Here is a 13,013-nt window from a genome sequence, read left to right on the forward strand (position 1 = left end):
CAGATGCCGCTGCACTCCTTGGTGCACAAGGCCGTTTCTGCTCCGAGACTCATTTGCTCAGGCTAGACCTAGTGTGCCCTGGGAATGCACAGAGCACACACCTACTCAAGACTCATGCGCATCCTGGTACGTTCTGCAGAGTGCGCTCCACAAACAATGAGACTCCACAGAGTCTCGCTCTGCTCCATTGACCCAAGTCCCTCCCATCCCATCTAAGAGTGCCAGCAAACACGCTGTCCCCTTAAGATTGCTCTGCAGTGGTCAGAATATGTGGCCAGCTGACCCTACATATCCAGCCTTGGTAGGGAGCCAGTCAAGGTTAGAGCTGTTTTGTGGATGGAGTCATTGGAGGATTAGAGGTGTGTGGTGTGTGGAGAGGCATGTGGCTGTGCTCCTGTAAGGGAGAGGCAGGGCTGACGTCAAGGCGAGTACTTCAAGCCTAGAAGGATACAGTTCCCTGGGGATGCCCTCATCTGGCCTCCTCCATCCTCTGCCTTTGGCCTCATAGGAAATCTTTGTAAAAGAGGCCTTCCTGTCCTCAGAGGGCAGGCCCTTACCCCTGCAGTCTGGCAGCCCTGAGTTTCTAGTTCCTATCTCACTTTCCCTCCTTGGCGGTGATGGCTTCCTCCTCCTCCCCTTCCTCCTCCTCTTCCCCTTCCTCCTCCTCTTCCTCCTCCTCTTCCCCTTTCTCTTCTTCTTCCTCCTCCTCTTCCTCCTCTTCCCCCTCCTCTTCTTTCTCTTGGCAGTTGTGGCTTCCTCTTCCTCCTCTTCCTCTTCCTCCTCCTCTTCCTCTTCCTCCTCTTCCTCTTCTTCCTCCTCCTCTTCCTCCTCCTCTTCCCCCTCTTCCCTTTCCTCTTCCTCCTCTTTCTCCTCTTTCTCCTCATTCTCTTCCTCTTCCTCCTCTTCCTCCTCTTCCCCTTCCTCCCCTTCCTCCCCTTCCTCCTCTTTCTCCTCTTCCTTCTCTTCCTCCTCTTCCTCTTCCTCTTCCTCCTCCTCCTCTTCTCCTTCTTTTCCTCCTTTCTCTTGGCTATGCTGGCTTCCTCTTCCTCCTCTTCCTCCTCTTCCCCTTCCTCCTTCTCTTCCTCTTCCTCTTCCTCCTCCTCTTCCTCCTCCTCCTCCTCTTCCTTCTCTTCTCCTTTTTCCTTTTTTTTTTTTAAATGATTTACTTATGTTTGTGAGCATTGGTGTTTTACCTGCATGTATGTCTGTATGTGGGCGACAGATCCCCTGGAACAGATGTTAAAGACAGCTGTGAGCTGTTCTGTGTATTGAACCTGGGCCCAGCTCCTCCTGCCCTTCCTTGACCTCTGTGTGGCTCTGGGAAAGTTCCACGCCCTCTCTTGAGCCTCAGTCTCCTTACCTGTACCATCGCAGCCCCTCCTTCACAGACTCCTGGTAGGATCACAGGTATCCCCAAGTGGGTGGTGTAGGCTCCGAGGGCGTCAGTGGCAAGCCACCCTCATCTTAGAAAGATGTGGGGCTCACCCAGCTCTTGCTCCCTGCCCGTCTGTCTGCAGATGAGCGGGGGAAGGACCATCTTCGCGCAGGCAAGCTCAACCTGGTAGACCTGGCCGGCAGTGAGCGGCAATCCAAGACTGGGGCCACAGGGGAAAGGCTGAAGGAGGCCACCAAGATTAACCTGTCACTGTCAGCGCTGGGCAACGTCATCTCGGCCCTGGTGGACGGCCGCTGCAAGCACATTCCTTACCGGGACTCGAAGCTGACACGACTGCTTCAGGACTCTCTGGGTGGTAACACCAAGACTCTGATGGTGGCCTGCCTGTCTCCCGCTGACAACAATTACGACGAGACCCTCAGCACGCTGCGTTATGCCAACAGGGCCAAGAATATCAAGAACAAACCACGTATTAATGAGGACCCTAAGGACGCGCTGCTTCGAGAGTACCAGGAAGAGATCAAGAGGCTAAAGGCTATCCTGGCCCAGCAGATGGGCCCTGGCAACCTGTCAGGTGGGACAGCCTGGGGTAGCAGGAGAGGGTGGGCTGAGCAGATTTCCCATCGAAATGTCCCGGCTTTCCCTGACTTCCAGGTCCTTCGGTACCATTCGGCTCAGCACACCCGGTGGTAATGGCCCCTTCTGCCTGTGGCCCCAGGAAGAAGGCTGGCTGGCTAGGGCTGGCTAGGGCTGTCATCCCTCTCCAGCCAGCCCACAGCTCACAGCTCACAGCCCACAGCTCACACCCTACCTCAGGCTGTTCGTCTGTCAGCCACCTGTCTACCCGATTGTCTCCCTGGCTCAGTGGCAGAGACATCGTGTTCTTAGCATCTGGGTGACTCATTTCCCCCCATCCCACCCCAGCTCTGTAATCACAGCTGCCATTTGGGGGAGGCATAGAAAGGTGTGTCTGGATGGCAGGCCTGCGGGCTCGAGGAGACACCAGAGTGTTCTGTTGCTCTGTCTCTTAGGAACAGTGTGCATAGGAAAGTCTAGCATCAGCCCCTTGGTCCTCGGGCCTGCCTGGCTCAGTTGATCCATCCGGTACAGTTACCTACCCATTGCCCCACCCACCAGCCGCTCCTCCCGCTCCTCCCTCCCACTGACTCCATTGCCTACACAGCCCCTCCTCATCCATCCTTCCAGCACCCACTCTCCCTCCTTCACCCCTCCCCTTTCTTCTATTTTTCACCCACTGGGATTCTGTCCCCCAGTTGTTCACATATCCACCCATCATTCTCCACCCTCAACCCTCCCACCCACCCACCCACCCATCCACCCAACCTTCTCCTAGCACTCTTTTGTATGTAGACCAGGGCTGGACACTGGGGACACGTGACTCTTCCCAGGCTGTGACTCTCTAGGGAAGAGGAGCAAACTTTAAGGGAGCAGGACACACGGGGGTAGGGAGGATAGGGGTTGGGGGTGGTGGGAAGGATCGAAGCCTGTCTGGAAGGCTGTGATTGGTCAGAAAAGGCTTCACAGAAGGTATAGTAGCTGAGTTTTGGGCGTGAGAATCCTCCCTGCTAGGTTCTAGGGCAAAGTGGGAGGATCCCCCAGACACCACAGAGCACTGTCCACAGGCTTCTGCTGGCTGCCTCGGGCGGGGTGGGGGAGGGGCGGGCGGTCAGGTAGAAGGTGGGAGATGCAGCAGGTTGCCCGTTGTGGTCGTCTTTCTTCTTCCTGCCCTCCTCCCTTTCCTGACTGCACACCCCCAAGACTGGCAAAGGAATGCCAGGAGTGGATGAAGTCCTAGCTCCTCAGTGAGTCCCCAGCCCAGCAGCTAACATGGCCCTCCAGGACGGACGCCCTTGGGTTAGAGCCCCGATGCTCAGGGGGCAGTAGTGCCTGGCCTTGTACCAAGAACTGTGCTGGGATCAAACAGCAGTCAGTAGCTTAGCTGGTCCTTGGGCACATGACCTAAGCCCCAGGCACTCTTTATCAAGGTGGGGTCCGGACACATGCCTGGCTTCTGCTGGAGGAGGAGGGATCACCTCAGGACCAGGGTCATAGACCATTTGTATGAGACTCCTAGCCTAGAACGCAGTACCGTCAGTGTGCGGCCTCAGCCTCCCACTTCCCTCAGTCACTGCATATTTCTTCTCTGTCCCTTTTGCAAGATGTGGAGTATCTGCCTCTTCTAGCTACCTCAGTGGGCTCATGTTTCTCTCAGACTCCTCCTTCTTGCCCCGACTCCATGCAGGCCTGTCCAACCCATCGAATAGCCCCAACCTCATGGCCTCTACTGTGACCCTCCTCTCTAAACCCTTACTCTTGGGGCTGGAGAGGTGACTCAGTGGTTAAGAGCCCCAACTGCTTTTCCAAAGGACCAGGGTTTGATTCCCAGCACCAACATGGAAGCTTACAACCAGCTGTAACTAACTCCAGTTCCAGGGATCTAACATGCTCTTCTGGCCTCTGTGAGCACCAGGGATCTAACATGCTCTTCTGGTCTCTGTGAGCACTAGATCACACAAGTGCTGCACAGACTTACATGTACCATGCTGGCACTGTGCACAAAAAAAAATCAATCAAAATGAATAAGTAAGCCAGGCATGGTGGTGCACGCCTTTAATCTCAGTGCTTGGGAGGCAGAGACAGGTGGATCTCTCAGTTTAAGGCCAGCCTGGTCTACAGAGCAAGTTCTAGGACAGGCAGGGCTACACAGAGAAACCCTGTCTCAAATAACAACAACAAAACCAAATACATATACACATATACACACACACATACATATACACTCACAGACACATACATATACACACATACATATACACACATATACATACACATACATAGACCATTTGTATGAGACTCCTAGCCTAGAACGCAGTACCATCAGTGTGCGGCCTCAGCCTCCCACTTCCCTCAGTCACTGCATATTTCTTCTCTGTCCCTTTTGCAAGATGTGGAGTATCTGCCTCTTCTAACTACCTCAGTGGGCTATATGCACATACATATACATACACATACATGTAAACAGACAAACACATACACACATATACATACATATACACACATACATGTACACATACATAAATATAGATACATATACATATACACACAGACACACATATACATACAGACACACATATATACATACACATACAGACATACATACATATACACACAGACACATACATGCATGTACACATACATATACACATACATACATATAGACACATACACACAGATACATACATATACATACATGCATGTACACATACATATACACAGACACACATATACATACAGACATACACACACACACACACACACACACACACGCACGCATACTCCTTCACACTCCCTCCCTGACATCAATGCTGACTGTCCCCAGGTCTCCTGGGTCTTGCCCTGGTATTCATTGCTGAAGCTTTCAGGGCCTGGCCTCCCTCTCCTCTCCATCCGTCCGCTGTCCCCATCACCCTAGGCATCCCAGTGTGGGCCTGGACCTGCCATGGTCTTCTGCTCTTCCCCAGCTCTGCCTGGCTCTCTCCTCTCCCCAGATTCCTGCTCCTTCTGCTCTCCACTGGGTCTTCCTGACCCCAGTACTGGGCATTCGCCGGCTTCTGAGCACCCTCCCTTCCTGTCCTTTGTAACGTTACATTTGCTCACTCAGTCACTTTTCTAGTGCACAGTGCATGGTGGTGTGGCGGTGTCTCCAGCGCTATGTCCCCAGTGTCCTGAACTCTCCGGTGACTGTTGTATTGTGTTTTACACAGGGGCAAATTATTCACCCTCTGCTTCTCCTGTCTCTTTCTCTCCAGCCCTGCTGTCCACTCAGACACCCCCAGGCCCAGTCCAGCCTGAGGAGAAGCTGCTGTCCCCGACTACTGTCCAGCAGGACACGGAGGCTGAGAAGCAGATGATCCGGGAGGTGAGGCCCCAGCGAGCTGCCGACATGAAGGAGAGGGTGACCCAGGGAGAGCTAGTACCTGTAGGGTGTCATCCTGCCTCGCTCCGTGGGCTTGGCACCATGGTGCCCGCTTCGTTTCTGAGGAAGGTGGGCTCAAAGACTTTCCCAAAGCTCTAGGGGAGACAGGAGTATCAAAAAGTTGGATTCAGCCAGGCAGTGGGGGTGCGCACCTTGAATTCCAGCACTCGTGAGGCAGAAGCAAGTGGATCTCTGTGAGTTCGAGGCCAGCTTGGTCTACAGAGTGAGTTCCAGGACAGTCAGGGCTACATGGAGAAACCATGTCTCAAAAACAAAACAACAAAACAAAACAAAAACAAACAAGAGTTGGACCCAGGAGTTAAACTTGGGTTCCTGACCTAGACTGCTCTTGATGTCACAGTAGAACCTGTGTGGGGAGTGAACTGGGGGCCAGGGACATCCCCAAGAGAAGGTCTCCTCAGTAATGCTGGAAAAGTGGCTGGGAGTTGTCGGCAGTAGAGAGCATATCCCTGGAGTGGGAGGCCTCTTGGCAGAGACCAGGCCGGCAGAGTGGAAAGGAGCCAAACCCGGGTCTGTTTAGCCTACGGTGAGTGTAGCATCAGCTTCACCTGGTACCCGGGTAGTCATACCGTGTGACTCCCAGCGTCCCTGGGAAGCAGCAGGACAGATCTCCAGAGATACATACATAGGAAGTCACAACAGGGACTTCCTCTCAACTCCAAGCTCTGCGGCCTTCCAGAGGCCCCTGCCACTTGAAGACTGCCTGCTAGCGCTGCCTGGTGGTTTGACATTTGGAGGTCCCTGTGGGGAACTGGTTGTTCCTGAGGAGAACCCTGATAACTAGACAGAAGCAGTTTTGGGGAGCTGTGGCCTGGCTCCCAGGCCTACATCTGGACCCCTTGCCTCTCAGCTATAATCTCAATTAGGGGCTAGTCCTCAAAACTTGTCAGGATGTTGGACAAAGAGCCTGGTTTAGTGGGACTCCTGGGAGTCCAGGCCTTTGGGACCATCTAGGGTAGGTCTGGGTATTGAGTCCGTCTCCAGGACCCAAGCCTTGCCCTTAGTGGCAGTAAGAAGAGACCCCACCCCAGCCAAGCAGTGGTGGTGTACTGCCTTTGGTCCTAGCACTACGGAGGCAGAGGCAGGCAGATCTCTGAGTTCAAGGCCAACCTGGTCTACAGAGTGAGTTCTAGGACAGCCAAGGCTACACAGAAAAACCCAATATCGAACAACAAAGCCAAACAAAAACAAAAATGCAGAACAAACACCAACAATGCAAAACAAACAAACAAAAAAACAAAAGAAGAGACCCTCCGGGGAGGATTAAGCTTATAGGCATCCCACTAGGGTAGCAGCTCTTCCTGTAGTAGGAGTGCTGAGTCTCTGCAGGTAGCAGTGACCAGGAGCCATACCAAGGGACTTGGAGTGGCTGTGGAATCCTATGACTAGTAGATTTGGGTCACAGATCCTCTGGGGAGGGGAGAACCTGATAATACTAGAATGGAATCCTATAGGTAGGCTTTCTTGTGATCTGGATGAATGTTGCCTCCCCCTAGTGGTCCCCAAGGAGAACACACCCACTCTAGAGGGACAGACAGTCTCCTGTTAGATACCTCGAGAAAGTCACAGGTGTTGCCTGCCTCTCCTGACTGTAACCCCGTGGACGGTATCGGCCATCAGAGGTGTGGACGTCTCCCCTGCTCCCCTTCTGTCCTCCTGTGCATCCTTCTCTTTGAGTTTATTCTCCAAGTGCCTCCTGTGTGCTGAGAACCGCATTCCAGGATAGGCAGACATTTAAATGAAGTCCCTGTGTGTTCACAGGGGGCTCTTCCTGGAGGCAGCTCAGTTGTGAGCTCAGGGCATGGCTCTGGCCTTCAGGTTCCAGTCAGACATGGGGGGGGGGTTTGAACTCAAGGGTTCCCAGGGTTACCTGGATTTTTGTTGTCTAAGTCCTGTTCTGACGGGCTCCGTGGCCGCCAGATGGTTGAGCTCTCTGCGCCAATGTTTCTTGATCTGTCGAATATCCACCATGGCAGCCTTCCTGTTGTTTTGTACAGTCTGTACAAGGACAAAAACCACGGTCCCTTCTCATCCATGCGCATCACACAGAAGCGGGAGTCTGGGCGTGTGCTCCGTCTCCATCTTCCGTAGCAAGCATGAGCTGAGCACCTGCCTGGGACTGGGGACCATAGCTGGAAGGCACGCGGCCCTGGGGATGGGGGTTGCTTTGACAGAGTAAGACGGGGGATTTAGTGGGTTAAGGCCATGGAGGGAACTTCTGTAGCTTGCAGGACAGGCAGGAAGAATAAAGACTTGGCCACACAAACAGGCATCCTGCAGTTTACTCCCCCCTACCCCCAATTTAATAGTGAAATTGGAAGGTGGGACTTCGGTAAGTGGGTACACGTACCTTTGTGTGCACAAGCGTGTGCCCAAGCAGATGCGTGTGCGTACCTGTGCATGCAGGTTTTGTGGTTTTGGCTGAGGTACAGGTGGCTGGGCTGAGGTCTCTCACAGAGTCAGGGAGCTGCAGAGGTGAGGGGCTGGGCAGGCCGAAGACTGATCTAGGGCTAGGCTGGGGCTCGCCAAGGAGTCAGGAAATGGGTGAGGGAAGGCTTGGAGATAGAGATGTGGGGCTGAACTGGTGCTGTCAGAGAGCCTTAGCAGCCCTGCACGTGCTCCTGAAGGTGCACTGGATAGTCCTCAGGGTGTGTGCACACTGGTGCCGACAATGCCCGCCGGCAACTCTCTAAACAGACCAATGGAAGCAGCAAACATGAATGACAGAGAGTTCTCAGTTAGTCAGGAAGCCTCTGTGAGCCCTGAACATGAACTTGCCAGGGAACAGGGTAGAACCCCTGAGGCAGGAGAGAAGTAGCTGTTTCTGGGTAAAGCAAGTTACCAGAAATCCAAATGTGCTCAGATAATAATAAATTAACAACAGTAACAACAATAATAGGTAGTAGTAATAATAAATAAAAACAACAAACAAAACCACGGTAGGGCAGGGCCAAGGGTCCAGACTCTGAGCACTGACTGCCCTTGCTTAGTGTCACCAACCTCTCCCTTACTGTGACAGATTGGCTGACACAAGCAACTCTCAAAATGAGCCATCTGTTTGGTTTGCTTATGGGGTGGTGTGGTCCATCGTCAGGGCCGGCCTTCCCTGATTTCTCAGACCTGTCTGGGGGCATCCTCACAGGCAGAGGTGTGCCTTCTTACCGACCTGGGTGCCTCTCAGTCCCTTCATGTCGGCAACCATCCTAATTTCATTTCTGTTGTTGTGAGAAAATGCCCTGGCAGAGAGCAGCTTATGGGAGAAAGGGTTGGTTTTAGCTCACAGTTCCAGGTTCCAGTCCATCGTTTTGCGGAAGTCAAGGCTGGAACCTCAGACCGCAGTCGTGTCCCATCCGCAGTCTAGAGCAGAGAGCCGTGAGCACAGGCGCGCACGCTTGCTTTCCCAGCTCTTTCATCCTCTTACACGCAGGACTTCCTGCCTAGGGAACGGTGCCGCCCACAGTGGGCTGCATCAAGTAACGCCACCAAGATAATCCTCCACAGACAAGACCACACGCCAACCCAGTGTAGACAGTCCCTCCCTGAGACTCTTCCCAGTCTAGGTTATGTCAAGGTGACAGTAAAAAATGAACATCACGACAGTCATGTTGACAACATTACACCGACCGAACATGAAGACCTGGGCTCCATGCTTAGCACAAAGAAAAACAACGCATCAACAACAAAAACTTAATTTTAAAAGAAGGAGCTGGAGTGACGGCTCAGTGGTCAAGGGTACTAATTGTCCCAGAGGGCCAGGGTTCAGTCCCCAGTGCCTCTAAAGTGGTTCACACCATCTGTGACTCCAGTTCCAGGGCGTCCAGCACATCCTTTTCTGGCTCATGTACATAGCGCACAGATCCACCCACAGGCAAAACACCCAGACATTTAAAATAACGTAAAACAGTAATAATGAAAAGAAGGTGTCCAAGGGCCAGCAGTAGCCCATCTCATGGGGACTGAGGTTTAGTCAAGTTTAGACTATTAATGAACCTGGAAGCCACCCATCCCTAGCAGAGGATGTGATGTTACAGGCGGGGCGGGCAGCAGCAATGTGTGCTGTTGCTGAGGTTGGAGCTGGACCAAGTGGGATGCTACTGAGACAGGAGCCAGTGAGGACAGCAAAGATGGAGAGGGAAGCGGGTGGTGGCTCACGCCTTCAATCCCAGCACTCGGGAGGCAGAGGCAGGTTAAATCTCTGCAAGTTTGGGGTCTACAGAGTGAGTTCTACAGAGAAACGCTGTCTCGAAAAACACACTGACTGGAGAGATGGCTCAGTGGTTAAGAGCACTGACTTCTCTTCCAGAGGTCCTGAGTTCAAATCCCAGCAACTACATGGTGGCTCACAGCCATCTGCAGTGGAGTCTGATGCCCTCTTCCGGGGTGTCTGAAGAAAGCAATGGTGAATACATAAAATTAAAAAAAAAAAAAGAAGAAACGGGGGTAGGGGAAGAGAGAGAGAGGGGGGGGGAAGAAGGAGAAGAGAAGAGAAGAGCTAGTGAACAGAAACATTTTGTTACCAATGGCTTGAGTACCACAGGTGGAAACGCAGATTAGATGAGGGAACACAGAGAATAGACAGAGGGCTGTCACCAGAGAACTGTCACCCCCATGTGACAAAGGGACTTTGACCTCCTTCTCCCCTGCATTGTCTGAGTATCCAGAACTGGAGGTCAGTTGTGAAGGCTGGTTCTGAGGAGAGCTAACTAACCACCTCTGTGCCTCCCTCCACCCCAGGAGTATGAGGAGCGCCTGGCTCGCCTGAAGGCAGACTATGAGGCAGAGCAAGAATCCCGGGTCCGACTGCAGGAGGACATCACTGCCATGCGTAACTCCTATGACGTGAAGCTGTCCACGCTGCAGGAGAATCTGCGCAAGGAGAAGGAGACAGGTTTGCTCTGCCCTGAGGCGGTGTCAGAGCCCACCCCCTGTTTTCCCTTACAGATGGGGGGAGGGTCCTCTGTATGGTAAGCTCAGGTCTCTCTCATTTATATAACATTTCAGCCAGGCAGGTCCCACAGTTACCCCCACCTCTAGATGAAGAAATAGGCCCAGAGACATAGCTTGGGAAGTGGAGTCAGGATTGGAATCTTGGCAATCTGGGCCCAAAGCTGATATTGTCACACAGCACTGTCTCTGGTGCTCTGTCTCCAAGCTGGGCCACCTCTGGGCTTCTTAGCGGAAGAAAGGATTGAAGCCGGGCTTGAGAGGTCAGTTCCTGCCCAAGTTTCTGCATTTGCTAGTCGCTTGCTGTTCAGCCTGTCTGCTACCAAGGCAACCACATCCTGTGAGGATCCAGTCGTTCGCAGGAATGTTTACTTGTGTGGAAGTTTCTAGGATGTATAATTCAACTACCTATGCTGCTGAGAACCAGTTTCCTGCTGTTCACCATGGGACTGGCAGAGCTGGGCTGGGCGTGTGGTCTGTACTGATGTCACGGGTGCTGCTGCGTGCCTGGTGCAGGGAGGGCTACTTAGAACCTTCCCTGTGTTTGGTAAGGCAAGATACTGCGGATCCTAAGATAGCAGGGGAAGGAACTGGGGCCGAGGAGAGGCTCCGTGTATACTGTGCTTCAGCATAAGGAATCTGGACCCCGTTAGGGGAGTCCAGGATACAAGGGATGAAGAAATGGATGAAGTTTGGTGATGATGGTGGCGCCTTTAATCCCAGCGCTTGGGAGGCAGAGGCAGGCAGATTTCTGAGTTCAAGGCCAGCCTGGTCTACAGAGTGAGTTCTAGGGCAGCCAGGGCGATACAGAGAAACCCTGTCTTGGGAGAAAAAAAAAAAAAACAGAAAAGGAAAAGGAAGGAAGGGAAAAGGAAAGGAAAGGAAGAAATGATGGTGGCTGGGGTATAAAAGATAGTCTAGAGGTGTGAACTAGGAGCAAAGCCTGTCCAACTGGGGAAGAGAGACTCTACTACTCATAGACACCCCGAGGCAGAGAGAAACATGGCTTCTGCTTCTCCAGCATCTCCTGCATCTCCAGCATCACACAGCCCTCCAGTTTGCATATTGAACCTCCAGGAGGTCTCTGTTTGGTTTCTGGAGCTCTGATGTGCAACCAGCATTCATTTCTTCCAGTGCATTGGGAAGAGTTGGCGGACCAGAGCCCTGGTTTGGCACTAGAGGAGGATCTAGGGGGTCTTAGCTGAACGGTCAGATTTTTGAGGGCGTCAGCTTTGGGAGGTAGTGCGACATGCAAGGTACCCTGGTCACATGGAAGAACCATTCCAGGCAGGGTGGTGAGAGCCCAGCCATCAGTGGGTGAGGGGCTAGAGCATGGAGAAGTGCCCGTGCTGCTCAGGGATGGCTTCCTGGAGGAGGGGGTGAGGGCAGGGTCGGGCCCGAGAGAGGAGGCAGCAGGGCAGGGCTGGCTGACTGGGAACTGGAGCTGGGCTCTGGGATCTTCAGGGTTCTGGCTTAAGCTGGTCTCTGAGACACAGTGGGTGGAGGGCCACCTTCCCCTTGAGAGACTGCAAGGCATTCTTGTTCACTACAGAGGCCGTCCTCAAGGCGGAAGTCCTGTGTAAGACTGAGGTCATGTCCAGGGCCGAGTTGGCCAGTGGGCCCGAGTACTCTCCTCCTCTGCGGTACGAGACTGCGGTGAAACCCATCATCCTCTCCATGCCTGACATGCCGCCCAGTGGCGAGGTCACCAAGAGCCAAGCTCCCCTCACATTCGAGGAAACCCACACGGAGCCCTCCGAGTCAGAGATTTATTTTGTGTCCAATGAGTCCTCCACTCTTGAAGACTCCTCCACGTCCGACGCCTACCCTGGACCTGAGGAGCTCGCCAACGTGGAGTTCTCCATGCCGGGGGTGCTGGCTGAGGGCAGGTACTTTCCTGATGAGTATCTCGGCCCGGAGGCTGCTACGTGTCCGCTGGGGACAGCACACTATGTCCAGGAAAATGAGCCGTCACTGGAGCCCCTGCGGATACTGGCAAGCCTGCAGGATCCTTTCGCTGAAGTGGAAGCCAAGCTGGCCAGACTGTCCTCGACTGTGGCCATGTCAGACTCATCCCAGATAGTCGTCCCCCAGATCCCTGAACAGGTAGCTAATGTTCTGTGGAGCAGGCAGGATGGGCTGGGAGCATCCGGGTCATGGCACATTCGGGGCTGCTGTCAGCAGCCTTTTCGGTGTCCTCTATGACCTGTTTGGTGTTTGGGGACGCTGCTTTGCTGTGCTCTGGAGAGGAGATGCCCTGTCAGACACACGCTGAGAAGCCTGGGATGGAGGAGACCTGGTTATGTTAGACAGGCGTCTATTCCTTTGGCAGGGCACCTCCACACAGGAGGAGAGGAGGGAGGGTTGCTGAGTTACTAGAGCCGTCCTGACCTCCCAGCCTAAGAGAGCTGAGGAGCCTGGGGCAGCTTTTCAAGACCACAGGGCTTGGGATGCCTGCCCTGTCCCTTTCTGACCAGTTTCAATTCTCTTCCTGTTTTAAGAAAAGGTTCCTCTTTTTTTTTTTAAAGTTTTATATATTTATTATATGTAAGTACACTGTAGCTGTCTTCAAACACCCCAGAAGAGGGTCTGATTAGATCTCATTACGAATAGTTGTGAGCCACCGTGTGGTTGCTGGGATTTAAACTCAGAACC

General features: G+C 53.2%; 1 protein-coding gene across 2 annotated transcripts in view; it reads left to right on the plus strand.

Annotated features, from left to right (window-relative positions):
* The window catches only part of Kif17 (kinesin family member 17), a 37,451-nt gene that overhangs the window by 12,888 nt on the left and 11,550 nt on the right, over window positions 1-13,013 (plus strand). For both annotated transcript variants that reach the window (XM_052177848.1, XM_052177849.1), the window contains exons 5-8: window positions 1,518-1,970; window positions 5,227-5,336; window positions 10,149-10,302; window positions 11,911-12,464. In XM_052177848.1, coding sequence (XP_052033808.1) covers window positions 1,518-1,970; window positions 5,227-5,336; window positions 10,149-10,302; window positions 11,911-12,464 — 1,271 coding nt within the window. The remainder of the gene's footprint in view (window positions 1-1,517; window positions 1,971-5,226; window positions 5,337-10,148; window positions 10,303-11,910; window positions 12,465-13,013) is intronic.

The sequence above is a fragment of the Apodemus sylvaticus genome, chromosome 3, assembly GCF_947179515.1.
Source record: "Apodemus sylvaticus chromosome 3, mApoSyl1.1, whole genome shotgun sequence".
Classification (NCBI taxonomy): Eukaryota; Metazoa; Chordata; class Mammalia; order Rodentia; family Muridae; genus Apodemus; species Apodemus sylvaticus.